Genomic DNA, 26,228 nt, shown 5'->3' with positions numbered 1-26,228 from the left:
TATTGAACGTGTTGTGGATATGTGGTGGTATTGAACGTGTGGTGGTATTGAACGTGTTGTGGATATGTGGTGGTATTGAACGTGTGGTGGTATTGAACGTGTTGTGTTGTGGATATGTGGTGGTATTGAACGTTTTGTGGATATGTGGTGGTATTGAACGTGTTGTGTTGTGGATATGTGGTGGTATTGAACGTGTTGTGTATATGTGGTGGTATTGAACGTGTTGTGTTGTGGATATGTGGTGGTATTGAACGTGTTGTGGATATGTGGTGGTATTGAACGTGTTGTGGATATGTGGTGGTATTGAACGTGTTGTGTTGTGGATATGTGGTGGTATTGAACGTGATATGTGGTGGTATTGTTGTGGATATGTGGTGGTATTGACGTGGTGTGGATATGTGGTGGTATTGAACGTGGTGTGGATATGGGGTGGTATTGAACGTGGTGTGGATATGGGGTGGTATTGAACGTGTTGTGGTATTGAACGTGTTGTGTTGTGGATATGTGGTGGTATTGAACGTGTTGTGGATATGTGGTGGTATTGAACGTGTTGTGGATATGTGGTGGTATTGAACGTGTGGTGGTATTGAACGTGTTGTGGATATGTGGTGGTATTGAACGTGTGGTGGTATTGAACGTGTTGTGGATATGTGGTGGTATTGAACGTGTTGTGGATATGTGGTGGTATTGAACGTGTTGTGGATATGTGGTGGTATTGAACGTGTCGTGTTGTGGATATGTGGTGGTATTGAACGTGTTGTGGATATGGGGTGGTATTGAACGTGGTGTGGATATGGGGTGGTATTGAACGTGTTGTGGTATTGAACGTGTTGTGGATATGTGGTGGTATTGAACGTGTGGTGGTATTGAAAGTGTTGTGTTGTGGATATGTGGTGGTATTGAAAGTGTTGTGTTGTGGATATGTGGTGGTATTGAACGTGTTGTGGATATGTGGTGGTATTGAACGTGTTGTGTTGTGGATATGTGGTGGTATTGAACGTGTTGTGGATATGTGGTGGTATTGAACGTGTGGTGGTATTGAACGTGTTGTGGATATGTGGTGGTATTGAACGTGTGGTGGTATTGAACGTGTTGTGAATATGTGGTGGTATTGAACGTGTGGTGGTATTGAACGTGTTGTGGATATGTGGTGGTATTGAACGTGTGGTGGTATTGAACGTGTTGTGGATATGTGGTGGTATTGAACGTGTGGTGGTATTGAACGTGTTGTGGATATGTGGTGGTATTGAACGTGTGGTGGTATTGAACGTGTTGTGGATATGTGGTGGTATTGAACGTGTTGTGGATATGTGGTGGTATTGAACGTGTGGTGGTATTGAACGTGTTGTGGATATGTGGTGGTATTGAACGTGTTGTGTTGTGGATATGTGGTGGTATTGAACGTGTTGTGGATATGTGGTGGTATTGAACGTGTGGTGGTATTGAACGTGTTGTGGATATGTGTTGGTATTGAACGTGTGGTGGTATTGAACGTGTTGTGTTGTGGATATGTGGTGGTATTGAACGTGTTGTGGATATGTGGTGGTATTGAACGTGTTGTGGATATGTGGTGGTATTGAACGTGTTGTGGATATGTGGTGGTATTGAACGTGTTGTGGATATGTGGTGGTATTGAACGTGTTGTGGATATGTGGTGGTATTGAACGTGTGGTGGTATTGAAGGTGTTGTGGATATGTGGTGGTATTGAACGTGTGGTGGTATTGAACGTGTTGTGGATATGTGGTGGTATTGAACGTGTGGTGGTATTGAACGTGTTGTGTTGTGGATATGTGGTGGTATTGAACGTGTGGTGGTATTGAACGTGTTGTGTTGTGGATATGTGGTGGTATTGAACGTGTTGTGGATATGTGGTGGTATTGAACGTGTTGTGGATATGTGGTGGTATTGAACGTGTTGTGGATATGTGGTGGTATTGAACGTGTGGTGGATATGTGGTGGTATTGAACGTGTTGTGGATATGTGGTGGTATTGAACGTGTGGTGGTATTGAAGGTGTTGTGGATATGTGGTGGTATTGAACGTGTGGTGGTATTGAACGTGTTGTGGATATGTGGTGGTATTGAACGTGTGGTGGTATTGAACGTGTTGTGTTGTGGATATGTGGTGGTATTGAACGTGTGGTGGTATTGAACGTGTTGTGTTGTGGATATGTGGTGGTATTGAACGTGTTGTGGATATGTGGTGGTATTGAACGTGTTGTGGATATGTGGTGGTATTGAACGTGTTGTGGATATGTGGTGGTATTGAACGTGTGGTGGTATTGAACGTGTTGTGGATATGTGGTGGTATTGAACGTGTTGTGGATATGTGGTGGTATTGAACGTGTTGTGGATATGTGGTGGTATTGAACGTGTTGTGGATATGTGGTGGTATTGAACGTGTTGTGTTGTGGATATGTGGTGGATTTGAACGTGTTGTGGATATGTGGTGGTATTGAACGTGTTGTGGATATGTGGTGGTATTGAACGTGGTGTGGATATGTGGTGGTATTGAACGTGGTGTGGATATGTGGTGGTATTGAACGTGGTGTGGATATGGGGTGGTATTGAACGTGTTGTGGTATTGAACGTGTGGTGGTATTGAACGTGTTGTGTTGTGGATATGTGGTGGTATTGAACGTGTTGTGGATATGTGGTGGTATTGAACGTGGTGTGGATATGTGGTGGTATTGAACGTGGTGTGGATATGTGGTGGTATTGAACGTGGTGTGGATATGGGGTGGTATTGAACGTGTTGTGTGGATATGTGGTGGTATTGAACGTGGTGTGTGGGGTGGTATTGAACGTGGTGTGGATATGGGGTGGTATTGAACGTGTTGTGGTATTGAACGTGGTTGTGTTGTGGATATGTGGTGGTATTGAACGTGTGGTGGTATTGAACGTGTTGTGGATATGTGGTGGTATTGAAGCGTGTTGTGGATATGTGGTGGTATTGAACGTGTGGTGGTATTGAACGTGTTGTGGATATGTGGTGGTATTGAACGTGTTGTGTTGTGGATATGTGGTGGTATTGAACGTGTTGTGGATATGTGGTATTGAACGTGTTGTGGATATGTGGTGGTATTGAACGTGTTGTGGATATGTGGTGGTATTGAACGTGTTGTGGATATGTGGTGGTATTGAACGTGTTGTGGATATGTGGTGGTATTGAACGTGTTGTGGATATGTGGTGGTATTGAACGTGTTGTGGATATGTGGTGGTATTGAACGTGTTGTGGATATGTGGTGGTATTGAACGTGTTGTGGATATGTGGTGGTATTGAACGTGTTGTGGATATGTGGTGGTATTGAACGTGTTGTGGATATGTGGTGGTATTGAACGTGGTTGTGGTGGATTATGTGGTGGTATTGAACGTGTGGTGGTATTGAACGTGTTGTGGATATGTGGTGGTATTGAAGCGTGTGGTGGTATTGAACGTGTTGTGGATATGTGGTGGTATTGAACGTGTTGTATTGTGGATATGTGGTGGTATTGAACGTGTTGTGTTGTGGATATGTGGTGGTATTGAACGTGTTGTGGATATGTGGTGGTATTGAACGTGTTGTGGATATGTGGTGGTATTGAACGTGGTGTGGATATGTGGTGGTATTGAACGTGGTGTGGATATGGGGTGGTATTGAACGTGGTGTGGATATGGGGTGGTATTGAACGTGTTGGTGGTATTGAACATGTGGTGGTATTGGTTGTGTTGTGGATATGTGGTGGTATTGAACGTGTTGTGGATATGTGGTGGTATTGAACGTGTGGTGGTATTGAACGTGTTGTGGATATGTGGTATTGAACGTGTTGTGGATATGTGGTGGTATTGAACGTGTTGTGGATATGTGGTGGTATTGAACGTGTGGTGGTATTGAACGTGTTGTGGATATGTGGTGGTATTGAACGTGTTGTGGATATGTGGTGGTATTGAACGTGTTGTGGATATGTGGTGGTATTGAACGTGTTGTGGATATGTGGTGGTATTGAACGTGTTGTGGATATGCGGTGGTATTGAACGTGTTGTGTTGTGGATATGTGGTGGTATTGAACGTGTTGTGGATATGTGGTGGTATTGAACGTGTTGTGGATATGTGGTGGTATTGAACGTGTTGTGGATATGTGGTGGTATTGAACGTGTTGTGGTATTGAACGTGTTGTGGATATGTGGTGGTATTGAACGTGTTGTGGATATGTGGTGGTATTGAACGTGGTGGTATTGAACGTGTTGTGGATATGTGGTGGTATTGAACGTGTTGTGGATATGTGGTGGTATTGAACGTGTGGTGGTATTGAATGTGGTGGTATTGAACGTGTTGTGGATATGTGGTGGTATTGAACGTGTTGTGTTGTGGATATGTGGTGGTATTGGTTGTGTTGTGGATATGTGGTGGTATTGAACGTGTTGTGGATATGTGGTGGTATTGAACGTGTTGTGGATATGTGGTGGTATTGAACGTGTTGTGGATATGTGGTGGTATTGAACGTGTTGTGGATATGTGGTGGTATTGAACGTGTTGTGGATATGTGGTGGTATTGAACGTGTTGTGGATATGTGGTGGTATTGAACGTGTTGTGGATATGTGGTGGTATTGAACGTGTTGTGGATATGTGGTGGTATTGAACGTTTTTGTGGATATGTGGTGGTATTGACGTGTTGTGTTGTGGATATGTGGTGGTATTGAACGTGTTGTGGATATGTGGTGGTATTGAACGTGTTGTGGATATGTGGTGGTATTGAACGTGTTGTGGATATGTGGTGGTATTGAACGTGTTGTGGATATGTGGTGGTATTGAACGTGTTGTGGATATGTGGTGGTATTGAACGTGTTGTGGATATGTGGTGGTATTGAACGTGTTGTGGATATGCGGTGGTATTGAACGTGGTGTGGATATGCGGTGGTATTGAACGTGGTGTGGATATGGGGTGGTATTGAACGTGGTGTGGATATGGGGTGGTATTGAACGTGTTGTGGTATTGAACGTGTTGTGGATATGTGGTGGTATTGAACGTGTGGTGGTATTGAACGTGTTGTGTTGTGGATATGTGGTGGTATTGAACGTGTTGTGGATATGTGGTGGTATTGAACGTGTTGTGGATATGTGGTGGTATTGAACGTGTGGTGGTATTGAACGTGTTGTGGATATGTGGTGGTATTGAACGTGTTGTGGATATGTGGTGGTATTGAACGTGTGGTGGTATTGAACGTGTTGTGAATATGTGGTGGTATTGAACGTGTGGTGGTATTGAACGTGTTGTGGATATGTGGTGGTATTGAACGTGTTGTGGATATGTGGTGGTATTGAACGTGTGGTGGTATTGAACGTGTTGTGGATATGTGGTGGTATTGAACGTGTGGTGGTATTGAACGTGTTGTGTTGTGGATATGTGGTGGTATTGAACGTTTTGTGGATATGTGGTGGTATTGAACGTGTTGTGTTGTGGATATGTGGTGGTATTGAACGTGTTGTGGATATGTGGTGGTATTGAACGTGTTGTGTTGTGGATATGTGGTGGTATTGAACGTGTTGTGGATATGTGGTGGTATTGAACGTGTTGTGGATATGTGGTGGTATTGAACGTGTTGTGTTGTGGATATGTGGTGGTATTGAACGTGTTGTGGTATTGAACGTGTTGTGTTGTGGATATGTGGTGGTATTGAACGTGGTGTGGATATGTGGTGGTATTGAACGTGGTGTGGATATGGGGTGGTATTGAACGTGGTGTGGATATGGGGTGGTATTGAACGTGTTGTGGTATTGAACGTGTTGTGTTGTGGATATGTGGTGGTATTGAACGTGTTGTGGATATGTGGTGGTATTGAACGTGTTGTGGATATGTGGTGGTATTGCGTGTGGTGGTATTGAACGTGTTGTGGATATGTGGTGGTATTGAACGTGTGGTGGTATTGAACGTGTTGTGGATATGTGGTGGTATTGAACGTGTTGTGGATATGTGGTGGTATTGAACGTGTTGTGGATATGTGGTGGTATTGAACGTGTCGTGTTGTGGATATGTGGTGGTATTGAACGTGTTGTGGATATGGGGTGGTATTGAACGTGGTGTGGATATGGGGTGGTATTGAACGTGTTGTGGTATTGAACGTGTTGTGGATATGTGGTGGTATTGAACGTGTGGTGGTATTGAAAGTGTTGTGTTGTGGATATGTGGTGGTATTGAAAGTGTTGTGTTGTGGATATGTGGTGGTATTGAACGTGTTGTGGATATGTGGTGGTATTGAACGTGTTGTGTTGTGGATATGTGGTGGTATTGAACGTGTTGTGGATATGTGGTGGTATTGAACGTGTGGTGGTATTGAACGTGTTGTGGATATGTGGTGGTATTGAACGTGTGGTGGTATTGAACATGTTGTGAATATGTGGTGGTATTGAACGTGTGGTGGTATTGAACGTGTTGTGGATATGTGGTGGTATTGAACGTGTGGTGGTATTGAACGTGTTGCGGATATGTGGTGGTATTGAACGTGTGGTGGTATTGAACGTGTTGTGGATATGTGGTGGTATTGAACGTGTGGTGGTATTGAACGTGTTGTGGATATGTGGTGGTATTGAACGTGTTGTGGATATGTGGTGGTATTGAACGTGTGGTGGTATTGAACGTGTTGTGGATATGTGGTGGTATTGAACGTGTTGTGTTGTGGATATGTGGTGGTATTGAACGTGTTGTGGATATGTGGTGGTATTGAACGTGTGGTGGTATTGAACGTGTTGTGGATATGTGTTGGTATTGAACGTGTGGTGGTATTGAACGTGTTGTGTTGTGGATATGTGGTGGTATTGAACGTGTTGTGGATATGTGGTGGTATTGAACGTGTTGTGGATATGTGGTGGTATTGAACGTGTTGTGGATATGTGGTGGTATTGAACGTGTTGTGGATATGTGGTGGTATTGAACGTGTTGTGGATATGTGGTGGTATTGAACGTGTGGTGGTATTGAAGGTGTTGTGGATATGTGGTGGTATTGAACGTGTGGTGGTATTGAACGTGTTGTGGATATGTGGTGGTATTGAACGTGTGGTGGTATTGAACGTGTTGTGTTGTGGATATGTGGTGGTATTGAACGTGTGGTGGTATTGAACGTGTTGTGTTGTGGATATGTGGTGGTATTGAACGTGTTGTGGATATGTGGTGGTGAATTGAACGTGTTGTGGATATGTGGTGGTATTGAACGTGTTGTGGATATGTGGTGGTATTGAACGTGTGGTGGATATGTGGTGGTATTGAACGTGTTGTGGATATGTGGTGGTATTGAACGTGTGGTGGTATTGAAGGTGTTGTGGATATGTGGTGGTATTGAACGTGTGGTGGTATTGAACGTGTTGTGGATATGTGGTGGTATTGAACGTGTGGTGGTATTGAACGTGTTGTGTTGTGGATATTGAACGTGGTGGTATTGAACGTGTGGTGGTATTGAACGTGTTGTGTTGTGGATATGTGGTGGTATTGAACGTGTTGTGGATATGTGGTGGTATTGAACGTGTTGTGGATATGTGGTGGTATTGAACGTGTTGTGGATATGTGGTGGTATTGAACGTGTGGTGGTATTGAACGTGTTGTGGATATGTGGTGGTATTGAACGTGTTGTGGATATGTGGTGGTATTGAACGTGTTGTGGATATGTGGTGGTATTGAACGTGTTGTGGATATGTGGTGGTATAGAACGTGTTGTGTTGTGGATATGTGGTGGATTTGAACGTGTTGTGGATATGTGGTGGTATTGAACGTGTTGTGGATATGTTGTGGATATGTGGTGGTATTGAACGTGGTGTGGATATGTGGTGGTATTGAACGTGGTGTGGATATGTGGTGGTATTGAACGTGGTGTGGATATGGGGTGGTATTGAACGTGTTGTGGTATTGAACGTGTGGTGGTATTGAACGTGTTGTGTTGTGGATATGTGGTGGTATTGAACGTGTTGTGGATATGTGGTGGTATTGAACGTGGTGTGGATATGTGGTGGTATTGAACGTGGTGTGGATATGTGGTGGTATTGAACGTGGTGTGGATATGGGGTGGTATTGAACGTGGTGTGGATATGGGGTGGTATTGAACGTGGTGTGGATATGGGGTGGTATTGAACGTGGTGTGGATATGGGGTGGTATTGAACGTGTTGTGGTATTGAACGTGTTGTGTTGTGGATATGTGGTGGTATTGAACGTGTGGTGGTATTGAACGTGTTGTGGATATGTGGTGGTATTGAACGTGTTGTGGATATGTGGTGGTATTGAACGTGTGGTGGTATTGAACGTGTTGTGGATATGTGGTGGTATTGAACGTGTTGTGTTGTGGATATGTGGTGGTATTGAACGTGTTGTGGATATGTGGTGGAATTGAACGTGTTGTGGATATGTGGTGGTATTGAACGTGTTGTGGATATGTGGTGGTATTGAACGTGTTGTGGATATGTGGTGGTATTGAACGTGTTGTGGATATGTGGTGGTATTGAACGTGTTGTGGATATGTGGTGGTATTGAACGTGTTGTGGATATGTGGTGGTATTGAACGTGTTGTGGATATGTGGTGGTATTGAACGTGGTGTGGATATGTGGTGGTATTGAACGTGTTGTGGATATGTGGTGGTATTGAACGTGTTGTGGATATGTGGTGGTATTGAACGTGTTGTGGATATGTGGTGGTATTGAACGTGTGGTGGTATTGAACGTGTTGTGGATATGTGGTGGTATTGAACGTGTGGTGGTATTGAACGTGTTGTGGATATGTGGTGGTATTGAACGTGTTGTATTGTGGATATGTGGTGGTATTGAACGTGTTGTGTTGTGGATATGTGGTGGTATTGAACGTGTTGTGGATATGTGGTGGTATTGAACGTGTTGTGGATATGTGGTGGTATTGAACGTGTTGTGGATATGTGGTGGTATTGAACGTGGTGTATTGTGGATATGCGGTGGTATTGAACGTGTTGTGGATATGCGGTGGTATTGAACGTGGTGTGGATATGGGGTGGTATTGAACGTGTTGTGGATATGTGGTGGTATTGAACGTGTTGTGGTATTGAACGTGTTGTGGATATGTGGTGGTATTGAACGTGTGGTGGTATTGAACGTGTTGTGGATATGTGGTGGTATTGAACGTGTGGTGGTATTGAACGTGTTGTGGATATGTGGTGGTATTGAACGTGTGGTGGTATTGAACGTGTTGTGGATATGTGGTGGTATTGAACGTGTGGTGGTATTGAACGTGTTGTGTTGTGGATATGTGGTGGTATTGAACGTGTTGTGGATATGTGGTGGTATTGAACGTGTTGTGTTGTGGATATGTGGTGGTATTGAACGTGTTGTGGATATGTGGTGGTATTGAACGTGTTGTGGATATGTGGTGGTATTGAACGTGTTGTGTTGTGGATATGTGGTGGTATTGAACGTGGTGTGGATATGTGGTGGTATTGAACGTGGTGTGTTGTGGATATGTGGTGGTATTGAACGTGTTGTGTTGTGGATATGTGGTGGTATTGAACGTGGTGTATTGTGGATATGTGGTGGTATTGAACGTGTTGTGGATATGTTGTAGCGGTTTTGACTTGAGGTTATTTATAGGGGTGCCAGGTAGGTTGTGCCTACCAGAGAAAACATTGGTTTCTCCTTTTGGTTTGGGAGGGAATGAGTCCCATCTGGTCCGTCAAGTCTACACCAATACAAAGGACTTATGCAAAAGTCAGGATGGAAATACACTTTTCATAAACCCTTAAAACATTGGAAAGAACTTCAAAAACAACTATATTCTTTTGCGTGGGTTGTATTAGCAACATCTATGATTACACACACGTATAATAATATTACACAATGAGTTCTGGTTCCTCCAGAAATGTCCTGTACCTCGGGCCTAAAAAGAGTCCAGTCCGGTAAAGGAGTTCAGGGAACTCAAGTGACCTTTGTCACGCAATGTTTGTCCATTCATTCAAGTGTAGCGTAAACCCAGTATTAATCATACAATCAATATAACAATTATTTTACCACAGAACTTTAAAGCGTATCAACTCTACTAAGTCCTCAACTACAACTAACTACATAAATCATCACCGTATACATCACATCAAAACAAATGAAATACCGTATACAAAAAGGTGGTAGTCAGTCGGTCAGTCAGACAATCCAATCCGCCAATAGATCTCCAGCGGAGAAAGGCCACGAAGAACGGAGAGGTGTAGTCCACGGACGCAAAGAGTGGATCCGATCCTGGGTAAACTCTATTAGGCTACAAAACACACGTTTAACGGCAACAAAACAAACGGCATAGAGAAGCTTCGGAACTGAGGGTTGAACACATCCTCATTCATGTCTCCATCACAACCCCACTTTTGCGCAGCTGATGCTGGCTATTTAATTGGGAATTAAAGGGAAAGCGCCCTATTGGAAGGAGAAGCACTGAGACGGTTCAGAAAAATTCAGGGCCGTCACAATGTGGTGGTGTAGGGATGTTATAGGATGTACTGTTTTATCTTTAGCTCATTCAGTACAAACATAGTTCACTGTTTTATATTTTCTTTTCAATGTAATGTGGGTGCTTTGGTGTGTTTGGACCCCAGGAAGAGAGCAGCTAATGGGGATCCCATTAAATAAATACAAATACAGCCCACCCGCTCTTTTCACAACCTCCGACACTAAAGCTGCCAGTAAGAAGCTTTTTCGTGGCTGTTAAGTAGTAGATTCCCAAATGCCCAATAAAAACAGGCATTAAGCTGCAATTGTGTAGTAATACGAATAGGAATTGTATTGTAATGCAAATAAGAAATGTGTGTTCATCAGTAGGCATGTGCCAATACTCTGCTCATCACTACTCAAATTACCAAATGATCAGGAATGACTTACCACTCGTCTTAAATAAGTAGTGAAATGACCTATTACGGAGGAGAACTTGTAAGGTAGTGATAAATACTAAGTAATTTTTTTCATGCGGTTGTGGCAATATCCTGACATCTGGTGGCGACTAGAAACAATTGCATAATATGAACTATTACAAATGGATGGTTCTGAAAATAAATATTAGTGCTTGAAAAAGGTCTTGAATTTGACTTGCCACGGTCTATACGAACCCCGAATCAAGTGTTTCCTTTATTTTGGTAGTTACAATACCTTTATATTTAACCTATGTAATCTCAGTTGTTTGAGTACACTTCAAATATCAAGGTTAGTAGGTATACTAGTGTCAACTGTTTATTTATTTATCAATGTATTAATGTAACCTTTATATTGCTAGGTTCTGTGATGTTGAACACATTAGCAAATTATACCACAGCCCGAATAGAGGTCTATTCAAGTTCTGCTAGTAAGGCTGACTGTTATGTTGTTACTGTGCAGTTGTTAGAGCTGGGGCCTGATGGTGGAGACCATGAGACGGATGGGGACCTCCTGGCTGAGACTGACGTCCTGGCCTATGACTGCGCTGCCAGGGAGAAGTACGCCATGATGTTTGACGAACCGGTGCTGCTGCAGCTGGGCTGGTGGTACGTGGCATGGGCCCAGGTGTCTGGGCCCAGCTCAGACTGTGGCTCCCACGGACAGGCCACCATCACCACAGATGACAGGTTACTATTATAGTTCGTAGAAATACAATTACTTTAAAAGATATCCTCATTGTCATTGTGAATAATGTCGACTTACACTCTTTTGCAGTGTGGTCTTTCAGTTCAAGAGCTCCAAGAAGTCAAACAACGGTACCGATGTGAACGCAGGTCAAATACCTCACCTCTTGTACAGGCAAGTCATTTTCCTACATGCAAATCACATTTTATTGGTAACATACACATATATTTAGCAGATGTTATTGCGGGTATAGCAAAAGTTGCTTAGGAGTTAGAAGCAGAGCTGCCATGTCTATCTGCACCATCATTCTCATGTCTGGAATAGTGACCCATGAAATGTATATTGATGAACTTCAAGTAACAAGCTTTGTAATGGGAATGTGATTTGGTTGTTTTACTATTCCAGGCTTCCGTCGAACGATGGCATCGTAGCCAAAGGGAAACAGCAGACCAGTGAGCCGGTTCACATCCTCAAACGCTCCTTCGCCAGGACCGTTTCAGTGGTACGAACCGTACGCCTGTGTTTCCCCAAGCTAGACTTGTTCCCAGGAAGGCCACAGAGACCCCAGAATCAATACACAGGCCTGTCTTATTTAGGAATTACCAATTTAACTCCTGAATTGTGTTCATCAGTCACCAAACAGAAGAAAATGTAGTTAAACAGGGAGGGACTACCTGGACTTGTACAATAAGAAACACTCGTTTTAGTTTTCAGTTGCAAAATGTTTTAAACCCTTTTCAATTGCATGCCATAATGAACATCACCCTGGAGTGTTATACAGTAGTAGTTAGGATGTTGCTAGTGAAGATTGCATGAATAGGTTGTAAAGCTGTAGTAAACATGTAATAAACATGCAGTAAAGTTGTCCTCCCCTCTCCCTGTAGGAGTGTTTTGAGTCCCTGCTGAGGATCCTCCACTGGAGCTGGACCACCCTGGTGCTGGGGGTGGAGGAGCTGAGGGCCCTGAAAGGCTTCCAGTACACAGCCACCCTGCTGGACCTGGAGCGCCTGCGCTTTGTAGGGACCTGCTGCCTGCGCTTGCTCCGCGTCTACATCTGTGAGATCTTCCCCATATCTGGTAGGGTTACAAAGATGCACGTGCACAAACGCGCACACATATGCTGCAGGCACGGAAGCATCCTCGAACATACACACACACAAAAATCCAAGTTGATGCCAAGGATTTTACTACATAGAGAGACCTAACACATTATTAGCCTTACATTTTAAAGGCTCATAGCAAGTAATAAAACCATTATACCTGTCAGCTTTAACAGTAGAACCGATAAAACAGTCATTTTGACTGCTAATTTTTAAGTCATGCCTACTCTGTCCAACTTAGCGTAGGCTACACAGTGAGAGCGTGCATAATTGTACTTGCTGAACGACTTTCAATATCTGGGAAAATATCCACATTGGCAAGCAGGTGATTAAGTGTCGGAGAATGTGGTGATGAGGCTTGTGGAACCTTGTTAAGGGGAGACATTTCACCATGGACAATTTCTTCACTTCGCTGTAATTCACTGTAACAAGTTTGCGAAGAAAACAAGTCTGGCCAGCACCAAGAACAAAGTGAGATGTGAGCTCCCTCCCTCTGCGCAAAATAAGGCGCCGGCACAGCTGTTGTACAACGATGCTGAAGGATGACAAGAGGACGGGACACAATGAGAAAAACTGAGACTATTAGGCATTACAACCAAAATGTGTCAAGCAAGTGAAAGTAACAAAAATGGTCAGCTGTTAGCACAAGGGATAAGAGCTACATGAAATGCAACTGATGCCATTGCGTGAAGACGTGCACGAGCTGACAATAAGTAACTATTTCTCACTGCATTATAATGACATAACGCTTTGGAAAAACATTATCAGCTGCTTCTCGCCTTTTCGAGATGCCGACAAGGGCCTACCCCGCCCTCCCTTCGGCAAATCAGATTACCACTCCCTTTTGCTCCTCCCTTCCTATAGTCGGAAACTCAAACGGGATGTACCTGTGCTAAGGTCTCAACACCGATCGGTCGGAATCCATGCTTCAAGATTGTTTTGATTACACGGATTGGGATATGTTCCGGTTAGCCTCAGAGAATAACGTTAACATTGACACGGTGCCTGCGATCATCAGGAAGTGTATAGCGGTGTCTGTTAAAACCAGAAACCGTGGATAGATGGCGGCATTCGCGCAAACCTGAAAGCGCAAACCACCACATTTAACCATGCAAGTTGTGTGGGAATATTGTTGGATAAAAATAGTGTAGTTATTCCCTCCGTAAGGAAATCAAACAGGTGAAACGTCAGTACAGAGACAAAGTGGAGTCGCAATTCTACAGCTCAGACACTAGACGTATGTGGCAGGGTCTACAGACAATAATGAATTATAAATGGGTGCGTGCTCAGCCCCCTCCTTGGCCATGCACACCTCCAACTCAATCATCAAGACAGCCTACATGGAGGAGGTGAGGGCCCTGGAGGAGTGGTGCCAGAAAAATAACCTCAACTTCAACAAAATGAAAGAGCTGATGGTGGACTTGAGTAAACAGGGAGCTTGCCCCTATCCACATCGACAGGACAGCAGTAGAGAAGGTGGAAATCTTCAAGTTCCTTGGCGTACACATCACTGAAAATCTGAAATGGTCCACCCACACAGTGTGGTGAAGGAGGCACAACAGCGCCTCTTCAACCTCAGGAAGCTGAAGAAATGTGGCTCTTATGACCGGCAAACTTTTACAGATGCACAGCTGAGGGTATCCTGTTGGAATGAATCATCGCCTGGTACAGCAACTGCACCGCCCGGTACAGCAACTGCACCGCCCGCAACCGCAGGGCTCTCCAGAGGGTGGTACGGTCTGCCCAACACATCACCGGGGGCACACTGCCTGCCCTCCAGGACATCTACAGCACCCGATTGTCACAGGACAGCCAAAAAAATCCTGAGGTACATCAACCACCTGAGCCACGGCCTGTTCACCCTGCTGTCATCCAGAAGGCGAGATCAGTACAGGTGCATCAAAGCGGGGACCGAGAAGTGCATGTGCACAAATGTGCATGTGTCTGCTCAAACGGTCAGAAACAGACTCCATGAGGGTGGTATGAGGGCCTGACGTCCACAGTTGGGGGTTGTACTTACAGCCCAACACTGTGCAGGACGTTTGGCATTTGCCAGAGAACACCAAGATTGGCAAATTCGCCATTGGCGCCCTGTGCTCTTCACAGATGAAAGCAGGTTCACACTAAGCACATGTGACAGACGTGACAGTCTGGAGACGCCGTGGAGAACGTTCTGCTGACTGCAACATCCTCCAGCATGACCGGTTTGGCGGTGGGTCAGTCATGGCGTGGGGTGGCATTTCTTTGGGGGGCCTCCATGTGCTCGCCAGAGGTAGCCTGACTGCCATTAGGTACCGAGATGAGATCCGCAGACCCTTTGTGAGACCATATGCTGGTGTGGTTGGCCCTGGGTTCCTCCTAATGCAAGACAATGCTAGACCTCATGTGGCTGGAGTGTCTCAGCAGTTCCTGCAAGAGGAAGGCATTGATGCTATGGAAGGCATTGATGCCATCCACCAACGCGACGTTGCACCACAGACTGTCCAGGAGTTGGCGGATGCTTTAGTCCAGGTCTGGGAGGAGATCCCTCAGGAGACCACCGCCACCTCATCAGGAGCATGCCCAGGCTTTGTAGGAAGGTCATACAGGCACGTGGAGGCCACACACACTACTGAGCCTCATTTTGACTTGTTTTAAGTTGGATCAGCCTTTAAGTTGGATCCAGACCTCCATGGGTTGATACATTTGATTGATAATTTTTGTGTGATTTTGTTGTCAGCACATTCAACTATGTAAAGAAAAAAGTATTTAATAAGAATATTTCATTCATTCAGTTCTAGGATGTGTTATTTTAGTGTTCCCTTTATTGTTTTGAGCAGTGTGTGTATATATATACATATACATATATACATATATATATACACACACACACACACACTACCAGTCAAAAGTTTTAGAGCACCTACTCATTCAAGGGCTTTTCTTTATTTTTGCTATTTTCTACATTGTAGAATAATAGTGAAGGCATCAAAACTATGAAATAACACATTTGGAGTCATGTAGTAACCAAAAATAGTGTGTGAGATTCTTCAAAATAGCTACCCTTTGCCTTGATGACAGCGTTGCACACACTTGGCATTCTCTCAACCGGCTTTACCTGGAGTTAATTTCTAACAGTCTTGAATGAGTTCCCACATATGCTGATAATTGTTGGCTGCTTTTCCTTCACTCTGGTGATTTTGTGGAGGCCAGGTCATCTAATGCAGCACTCTCCTTGGTCAAATAGCCCTTACGCAGTCTGGAGGTGTGTTGGGTCATTGTCATGTTGAAAAACAAACGATATTTCCATTAAGTGCAAACCAGATGGGAATGCATATCACTGCAGAATTCTGTGGTAGCCATGCTGGTTAAATGTGCCTTGAATTCTAAATACATCACTGACAGTGTCACGAGTAAAGCACCATCACCTCCTCCTCCTCCTTGCTTCACGGTGGGAACCACACATGCAGAGATCATCCGTTCACCTACTCTACGTCTCACAAAGACACAGAGGTTGCAACCAAACATCTCCAATTTGGACTCCAGACCAAAAGACAGATTTCCACCAGTCTAATCTCCATTGCTCGTGTTTCTTTGCCCAAGCAAGTTTCTTCTTATTAGTGTCCTTTAGTAGTGGTTTCTTTGCAGCAATTCGAGTCTCCTCTGAACAGTTGATGTTGAGATGTTACTTGAACTCGGTGAAGTATTTATTCGGGGTGCAGTCAGAGGTGCAGTTAACTTAAATGATCCATGTGTTATTTCGTAGTTTTGATGTCTTCACTGTTCTACAATGTAGAAAATAGTTTTTAAAAAATAAAGAAAAACCTTTGAATGAGTAGGTGTGTCCAAATGTACTGGTACTGGTACTGACTGGTACTGTACGTAGACATGGAATCACTGGCCACTTTTTAATAATGGAACCCTATTCACTTTAATAATGTTTACATTCTGCTTTACTCATCTCATGTATATAGTGTTTCCTATTCTACTGTATTTTTATCAATGCCACTCCGACATTGCTTGTCCTAATATTTATATTTCTTCCATTCTTTTACTTTTAGATTTGTGTATTGTTGTGAATTGTTAGATATTACCGCACTGTTGGAGCTAGGAACACAAGCATTTCGCTACACCTGGAATAACATGTGCTAAATATGTGTATGTGACCAATAAAATGTGATTTGCTTTTGTGCTGTCTTTGACTATTTATTAAGGCCACTTGGCGCTTATAAGGCTACTGATGTTTTCATAATTTGAAAACATGTCTTGACTGTGCGTCTTGGTGGTTGGGGTATTTTTTTATTTTGTCGTTCTAAAAATAAGTTGTTACTGTGTTCCAAAACACAAGCTTTTTGTTTCATAGTTATAACAATGGCACTCCATGAATAAAATTGATTGAACATTTGAATTTTTGTTTTTTCGCTTTTACATGTAGCTTACAATAGCATAAATTTAAAATGCTATTCTGTTATTGAAAATACAATTCTGTTTCCAAAGGCCTTCATAAACACAACCAAATTATTTTTGCGATAGCATACATGAAATCAGAATGACTGCTCATTCATTTTAAGGGTGGTCCCTCAAGTCCCAGCGGTTCTAGTGTTAGGTAAAGTTTCTGAATTGTCAACTGAATGTAACCGCATCATATGGTCCCTGGCTAAACCCCCAGTCCTCTGTCCTATTACTGTTCTTCCCTGTTCCTCTCCAGCCAGCGCCAAGGCGGTGGTGGAAGAGTCCAGCAAGCTGGTGGAGTGGGTCGGCAACACCCGTAGCCTGCTCAAGAAGATCCTCTCGGAGGGCATGGACAACTGCCTGACCAATCTGGACAACGACCCTCAGGGCTACCTCTCCCAGCCCCTCACCCTGCTGGAGGCCGTGCTGCAGGAGTGCCACAACACCTTTACCTCCTGCTTCCACTCCTTCTACCCCAAGCCCGCTCTGCAGTGGGCCTGCCTCTGCGACTTGCTCAACTGCCTCGACCAGGTTGGTCAAAGAGAGAGGGAGCATTGTTGACCAAAATTGTGGGTTCAACATTAAGGTTGTTTGTTCAGTTCCCACACAGACTGCATAGACTTACAGATGTGGTTAAATATATGGGCCACTTTACAATGTAGTACAACGGAGCAGAATGTTTAGTTTTTTTGTTTCATGGCTCTTTTTAACCTGTAGGCACCTGCAACTTACCACAGTTGAGGCAAATTACACAGTAAATACGAATCATTTCCTCCAACCAAATTTAATCTAGAATAATTCAAGCAGTTTTTTTTTAACTTGAAGTGAAAAATCTAAATTTCAGTTTTGATGTCAAACCCACGAACATTGGCGTTGCAAGTGCCATGCTGTATCAACTGAGCCACACAGGACTAAAGTCCCCCCTGCATGTAAAATGTCATACTTTATTATCAATCCAAATCGATTACATCTCAAGGCTTGTCATGTCAAAAATCTAAGAAACCCAGAACAAAAATATTGCGGAATTGCGTCAGATGCTCAATTAAGTGTTTTATGTTAAAAAAATTGTTTTATTTTTTTTATTGGATGCCATTTTAAACATCAGACATCAGTACATCCAATTGGCTCAAACAATGGTTCACTGCACCTCAGACTCAGTCTACAAGGTAAGTGGTGATGCTAGGAGATGTCCATGAGCTCTACATTTTGAAGGCGTGAAGAGCCGAATAGGTGATCTCGCCAACAATGTGACCTGGGAGGCAGTTCCATATCTGAACAGTAGAGTGAAAGGAGCTTCTGGGGACAGACGTGAGAAACCATACTAAAACGAGGAGCGGAAGGAGCTTCTGGGGACAGACGTGAGAAACGATACTAAAACGAGGAGCGGAAGGAGCTTCTGGGGACAGACGTAAGAAACTATACTAAAACGAGGAGCGGAAGGAGCTTCTGGGGACAGACGTAAGAAACTATACTAAAACGAGGAGCGGAAGGAGCTTCTGGGGACACACGTGATACTAAAACGGAGCGGAAAGCTTCTGGGGATACTAAAATGAGGAGCGGAAGGAGCTTCTGGGGACAGACGTAAGAAACGATACTAAAACGAGGAGCGGAAGGAGCTTCTGGGGACAGACGTAAGAAACAATACTAAAATGAGGAGCGGAAGGAACTTCTGGGGACAGACGTAAGAAACTATACTAAAACGAGGAGCGGAAGGAGCTTCTGGGGACAGACGTAAGAAACGATACTAAAACGAGGAGCGGAAGCCCCATCCTCCTCTCATTGCAAGTTACAAGAAAGTCTATGGGCCAAATGTCCCCTCCCCTTATGAAATTCGAACACCTGTGAAAACGTGATCTGTCCAAATGATCAGTGATGAACAAACGGCACACCGGAACGAAGTTCCGTAGTTGTCGTGTCCCACAGTCTGTTGACAGACATTGGTACCTGTCTGTCCACGAGAGATTAATGCATGCATGACGGTAAGACACTGGATAAAAGCGTCTGCTAAATGGCATATACTGTGGTCCTCTGAATACCGTACTTGCGTTCTAAATAGTAGGCATTTTGTGTATGCAATAAAATAACATTTTGTAGTTTCTTTTGTATGGTTTAAATGCGTGGACATCATACTCATTTTGGCTTTTCATCCGTAGAATTCGATGCACCCTATTGAGGAAGAGTTGTTTATCGAGACACAATTGTAGTTTTCAACAGCTGAGGTACGCACTGTACCAAAATGGGGATTCAACGCAATTGCGCATTAATGACGCATTCTCAGTAGGATGAGCCTAGTATAATGTTATTTGTTGCCTACTGCGTTCGGTTTTATTAAACACATGGTTCGCTTGAGGTGCAGAAAGTATTTTAATTTGTCACTCTGAAATTCAAGTACTGGAATACTGTGGAAAACTGTAACTTTCTAAAATTGGTACTTGAAAAGTACAAGAATTATAATGGGATGAGAACAGATAATGATAAAATATGCTTATGAAAAATATTAGAAAAAAAGTATTGGTCTTGCACATGAATTTCCAGGCAGACTACCTAGTTTTTCCCCCCTCGTGTTTCGCGCTGTGGTTGCCAGGCGAGCTTGCTCATTCCACCCACACTGCCACTCAGCCGGTAGGTACAGAACTGACCTATTAGGCGCCGCCAAACGTCACATCGAGAACTAAAATGCCGGGCAAATGTAGATTTAACGTTGCCTTTTGTGAGTATGAAACTTTTCAGTGATCTTTTATTTCAGCTCATGAAACATGGGACCAACACTTTACATGTTGCGTTTTATATTTTTGTTCAGTATAGTTTACCCACTTGTTTTACCACTACATCACTGGACCCAACCAGCACGCTTCAGAGCAAAAAATGTCAGACTGACATTGCGAGCATGGGTGAATCGTCCCTGGAGAGTCCATGAAGGAGGGAAGACACAGCGCTGCGTCTTGCACTGGGCACCAGTTCTACATTGTGGCTTTTTCTTTGTAACAACCTCCAGAGCTTTTTTGCCAATCGCCTCATTCACGGGCCACCCGCCCTTCTCTCAACCTCTGACACTAAAGCTGCCAGTCGGAAGCAAGACGTGTTTTCCTAGCTATTAAGTAGTAGTTCCCAATTAAATCAGTAATTAAGATGGAATTGTGTAGTAATGCAAATAGGAAATGTGTGTTCACCAGTAGGTATGTCCCAAAACTCTGCTCATCACTACTCAAATTACAACATCATCAGTACTGACTTACCACTCATGTATGTAGTAAATAAGTAGTGAAACTGTATTATTGAGTAGAACTTGTAAGGTAGTGATGAATAATGTTTGATTAATTTTTTTGCGGTTGTGGAAATATACTGTCATCTGATGTCGACTAGAAACAATTGCAAAATATAACCTATTACAAATTGATGGTCCTTGAAAATAAATATTGAAAAAGTACTTGAAAGTCTGTGAATTTGTCTTTCCACTGTCTGTACGAACACACTAGTATGTAGTACTACTAGTACAGAGTATGCCCTTTAAGTAAGTAGTAGGCAAGTCAGATTTCAGACACGGCCAGTGTCTTGGTTGCTATCACAACGGCTCCTCTTTTGTGTACCAAAATGAACTAAAAGAAAGACACAGCTAGTGATCATTTAGGTTAGAATGTATTCTGGCTCATGTTATCTGGCACCTCACCCACCCTGTTTTCCCCTCTCCCTTTCGCCAGGACATCGCCGAGGCCAACTTCCGCACATCGAGCAGCCGACTGTTGGCAGCGGTGATGTCTGCGCTGTGCAACACATCAGTCAAGCTGTCATCCATCTTGCCCATTGCGTACGACGGCGAAGTGATGCTGCGTTCGCTGGTCAAACAGGTCAGCACGGAGAATGACTCTGCGCTCGCACACCGCTTCCCCCTGCTGGTGGAGCACATGGAGAAACTCAGCCATGTGAGTGAAAGCAAAATGTCAACACAATGTGTGACCAATGAGGACTTGTATTCAAAAAGCATCTCCCAGTTGGAGTGTTGGTTCAGTTTCCCAGGTCTATGTAATCTTCATTATTATCTAAAAAGCTCAACTTAGGTCAGCACTCCTGCTCTGAGACCTTTTGTGAATATCCCATATCTAGCGCAGGGGTTGGCAACCTATCTTGACCTGTTTTACTGTTGTAACACACTCCTATTAAAATGTGTTATCATTGAAATAGATTTAATTGTCATTTAAATACAATCAGAGAAGACACTATTGCTGACCCTTTCTTTAGCTTTCTTTCTCTCCTTTTCTCCTCTCGCCTTTCAGAGGGAGGAGAACCTGATGGGCATGGCCAGTTTCCGGGAGGTTCTTGAGAAGATGCTGGTGATCGTGGTGCTACCGGTGAGGAAAAGCCTGAGGAAGGAGGTGGAGGTCTTCTCCCCCCACCTGGTCTCCAACACCTGTGGCCTGCTGGCCAGCATCGTCTCTGAGCTCACCGCCTCTGCCCTGGGCTCTGAGGTAAAGAACATACATATGCGCATGTGCACTCCGCACACACACTGTCTCACACACATTCTATATGTGCTTTATGTGCAAAGAGAGCTCAAGGTTTGTGTTTGGGATTTAACTCATTACCAGGATCTGTCTATTCAGGGATTGAACAGAACAATACAGGACATTGATATTGTTTGCATTTTTACAAATTAAAACTAGTCCTATTCCTTTTGCTGGGTTGGCTGGATTCATAATTGAATCGGCCTTCCCCAATTTAGTCTAAATCAAGTTTAGACCTGACTCCAGTGCAAATATAGTGCTCTGTTGGGGTTGTCATTCAGCTTTGATATCCACCATTTACAGTATTGTTTCATTGCAATTTTAATATTAATTTAATAAAATGTTCATCAAATGTTATCTGCATTCAATATATAGTTTGAAAATTATAATTACATTTACATTACATTTAAGTCATTTAGCAGACGCTCTTATCCAGAGCGACTTACAAATTGGTGCGTTCACCTTAAGACATCCAGTGGAACAGCCACTTTACAATAGTGCATCTAAATCTTTCAAGGGGGGGGGGGGTGAGAAGGATTACTTTATCCTATCCTAGGTATTCCTGAAAGAGGTGGGGTTTCAGGTGTCTCCGGAAGGTGGTGATTGACTCCGCTGTCCTGGCGTCGTGAGGGAGTTTGTTCCACCATTGGGGGGCCAGAGCAGCCAACAGTTTTGACTGGGCTGCGCGGGAACTGTACTTCCTCAGTGGTAGGGAGGTGAGCAGGCCAGAGGTGGATGAACGCAGTGCCCTTGTTTGGGTGTAGGGCCTGATCAGAGCCTGGAGGTACTGAGGTGCCGTTCCCCTCACAGCTCCGTAGGCAAGCACCATGGTCTTGTAGCGGATGCGAGCTTCAACTGGAAGCCAGTGGAGAGAGCGGAGGAGCGGGGTGACGTGAGAGAACTTGGGAAGGTTGAACACCAGACGGGCTGCGGCGTTCTGGATAATAACAAAACAGAGAACCTAAACGTCAGAATGACTTATCTTGTTTACAAGACACTGAGTCCTTTGGGGGTGTTACGTCTCTCTCTCTGTCCAACCACATTTCCGTCTGTTTCGCTGTACCCAGCGGCCAATGGTTGCATTCTCAACACTGTCTCAATCACTCTGGCACCCTGTCATCATGACAACAGCCCCAGCTGCTTTTCAAAACTCATTGTTTATGTTGTCAAGGAAACTGCTTTTGTTCCCTTTTGGGCCCTGGATATCCTTGTAACAACAACAAGCAGGCTTTCTGGCCAAATAGGTGTTGCATAAATAGCAAGGTGACTAATGCTAACCACACTACATAGATCAGGACATCCTCATAGTAATGTTTCTGGCTGACGTCATGGTCATGAGGTTGTATCATTCATTGTCTTGTACAAGGAATACCTAGGATAGGATAAAGTAATCCCTCTCACCCCCCCTCCCCCTTAAAATATTTAGATGCACTACTGTTCCACTGGATGTCATAAGGTGAATGCACCAATTTGTAAGTCGCTCTGGATAAGAGCGTCTGCTAAATGACTTAAATGTAAATGTAAATTGGATAAAAAAAATCCTAAGAAGACACACTTCTATGTCGAACTTTATTCGTCATCATGTCTTCTCTACTTTTTGGTGGCCTTTTAACTTCATGTTGGTTTTCAATTATAATATTGACAAAGTTCCAGTGAAACTCTGCTTTTCAAGGAATTCTTATCACTTTACAAGATCCCTGTAACACCCAAAGATTTTTCAATTGTTTTAGATGCCATTCCCTCAGGTGTTGCTTTATTATTCAGGAACATGTTAAGACCTGACCCTCAGAACATACCTACAATTAATTAATTGACTCATCAGTATGAAACTCATCAGTAGGAAAGAAAATGTGTTTTTCTTCTTGTCCATTAAACAACAATAGAGCTATTAAGAGCCTTGTTTCAACAGGACGTTGTACCTTATGTCATGTCATGCCTTATTGGAATGGTTTTATTGATAATATCGGTTGGAAAAAAGCAGTGGTGTAAAGTACTTAAGTAAAAAGTACTTTTTGGGGTATCTGTACTTTACTATTGATATTTTTCACAACTTTTATGTCACTACATTCTTAAAGAAAAATATGTCTTTTTTACTTGATACATTTTCCCTGACACCCAAAAGTACACATTACATTTGGAATGATTAGCAGGACAGGAAAATTGTATAATTCACTCACTTATCAAGAGAACTGTCACGCCCTGGCCTTAGTTATCTTTGTTTTCTTTATTATTTTGATTAGGCCAGGGTGTGACATGGGTGATTTAGATGCACTATTGTAAAGTGGCTGCTCCACTGGATGTCATAAGGTGAATGCACCAATTTGTAAGTCGCTCTGGATAAGAGCGTCTGCTAAATGACTTAAATGTAAATGTAAATGTACAATAACAATGAAAAGTCTCTCATGTTTATTCACCTCAGTACTACCACCTGGTGGAATTATAAAGCTCATAAATAATACACATTTGGCACATAGTCTTAATGATGTAATTCACTTTTTGTTAACTGGTTTTCTGGTTGACAAGACATCATGTAACCAGATTAGAACCAATTAGTCTCTGTTAAAACCAGATAAAAACATATATTTGTCATGACAAGATCAAGGCGCCGTGAAAAATATTTAGGTTATTGTCTGCTCAGATTACAACCAGATAAATACCAATTTTTCTGATTGCTAAAATGACTTTAATATACAACCAGTACATGACCACATAAAAACGATTTAAAAGACACCATAATGACTGGTCTCTTCGTCTGTCCCAGGTGGACGGTCTGAACTCGCTTCACTCTGTGAAGTCCACTCCCAACCGCTTCACCAAGACGAGCCAGGGCCGCAGCTGGAACACAGGCAACGGCTCTCCAGATGCCATCTGTCTGACAGTGGACAAGCCTGGCGTGGTGCTGGTGGGCTTTTGTGTCTACGGCGGCGGAGGCATCCATGAGTACGAGTTGGAGGTGCTGGCTGATGATGTAAGAGTTTTAGATCTACCTTTAATTCTGTGTTCATTTTGGCAGATATTTTACATTTAGTTTGTCTTTTGACTAATAACTTTTAGTCATTTCATCAGTCTTAGTTTCTGTTATTAGTTGACTCAAAGTCCACACACTTTTAGTCAGTGATTTTAGTCAATGCATTTTTTCTTCTTCTCTATATTACCTCTTTAGATTGACCTCTAACTTCCATCATGTGCACATTCCGATAACCTTGTCCAACTACAATCCCCTGCTATATCTTAGCTGGCAATATTTCTATTGTGACATATGACAACCATAGTACCCCATGAGTAATCATAGGCTACGAAGCTGGCTGCAGGTTAACCTCTTACCTCTACCTGGGACGCTTGCGTCCCAACTAGAGCTCTGGAAATGCAAAATGCGCTAAATGCTAATAGTATTAGTTAAAACTCAAAAGTTCATTAAAATACACATGCAGGGTATCAAATTAAAGCTACACTCGTTGTGAATCCAGGCAACAAGTCAGATTTTTAAAATGCTTTTCGGCGACAGCATGAGAAGCTATTATCTGATAGCATGCACCAATACACTACAACAGAAAAGCACAGCAGGGGACGTAAACAAAATAATTAGCATTTCGGCGTTACACAAACCGCACAATAAAATAGAAAACAGTCATTACCTTTCACCATCTTCTTTGTTGGCACTCCTAGATGTCCCATAAACACTATTGGGTCTTTATTTCGATTAAATCGGGCCATATAAAGCCAAGATATCGTTATATGTAGACTGTGTGATAAACGAAAAAAACAGCGATTTCACAACGTAACGTCATTTTTTAAAATTCAAAAAGTAGACGATAAACTTTCACAAAACACTTCAAATACGTTTGTAATGCTACTTTAGGTATTAGTAAACGTTAATAAGTGATAAAAATCATCCGTAGGCGATGTACATATCATTAGCTGTCGTCTTGGAAAAAAATTTCAGGAGAGAGCTCTTCCGGAATGATCTGGGCGGAGACCGGAGGTACGTCGTGCCCCTCTTTCGGTTCAACCAAGAATCAAAGAGGATTAAATTCACAAGATACTCGACTGCATGGGGATGCTGTGGGAGTTGAATGCTCGGTCTTATCTAATTCGGCTCACTGTTAACAATTGCTGGAAGTGGCGCAATGATATTTATTTCCATTTTCTGTGATCAGGTTTTCCTGCGCTTTCCGATGTAACGCACGTTATGTAATAGCCACAGTCGTGATTTAACCAGTTTTAAAAACGTCCGAGGGTTTCCTATACACACATTCTAACCATATGAACGTACTATATTCCTGGCATGAGTAGCAGGGCGCTGAAATGTTGCGCGATTTTTAACAAAATGTTCAAAAAAGTAGAGGGTAGGAGCAACTAGTTAAACAATTTACAACTCCGATTTTCTCCCCGTCATAACCCGAGGGTGGTAACAGCACACCTGGCTACTCATGTGATCAGATCAACATTTACAGACCCCGAGGGTGGTAACAGCACACCTGGCTACTCATGTGATCAGATCAACATTTATAGACCCCGAGGGTGGTAACGGCACACCTGGCTACTCATATGATCAGATCAACATTTGCCAATATGAAAGTAAGAGAGAGGAGACATTGAGTTTATTTGTTCTTGCTCACAGATGAAACTGAAGGAAT

General features: G+C 43.1%; 1 protein-coding gene across 5 annotated transcripts in view; it reads left to right on the top strand.

Moving 5' to 3' along the window:
* The window catches only part of mycbp2 (MYC binding protein 2), a 249,694-nt gene that overhangs the window by 114,039 nt on the left and 109,427 nt on the right, over window positions 1–26,228 (top strand). For all 5 annotated transcript variants that reach the window (XM_065027423.1, XM_065027354.1, XM_065027490.1 and 2 more), the window contains exons 26-33: window positions 11,337–11,563; window positions 11,652–11,735; window positions 11,967–12,063; window positions 12,446–12,638; window positions 17,349–17,623; window positions 20,791–21,012; window positions 21,364–21,555; window positions 24,353–24,559. In XM_065027423.1, coding sequence (XP_064883495.1) covers window positions 11,337–11,563; window positions 11,652–11,735; window positions 11,967–12,063; window positions 12,446–12,638; window positions 17,349–17,623; window positions 20,791–21,012; window positions 21,364–21,555; window positions 24,353–24,559 — 1,497 coding nt within the window. The remainder of the gene's footprint in view (window positions 1–11,336; window positions 11,564–11,651; window positions 11,736–11,966; window positions 12,064–12,445; window positions 12,639–17,348; window positions 17,624–20,790; window positions 21,013–21,363; window positions 21,556–24,352; window positions 24,560–26,228) is intronic.

Source organism: Oncorhynchus nerka, linkage group LG1, assembly GCF_034236695.1.
Source record: "Oncorhynchus nerka isolate Pitt River linkage group LG1, Oner_Uvic_2.0, whole genome shotgun sequence".
Taxonomy (NCBI): Eukaryota; Metazoa; Chordata; class Actinopteri; order Salmoniformes; family Salmonidae; genus Oncorhynchus; species Oncorhynchus nerka.
This window is presented reverse-complemented; position numbering and strand designations above follow the sequence as displayed.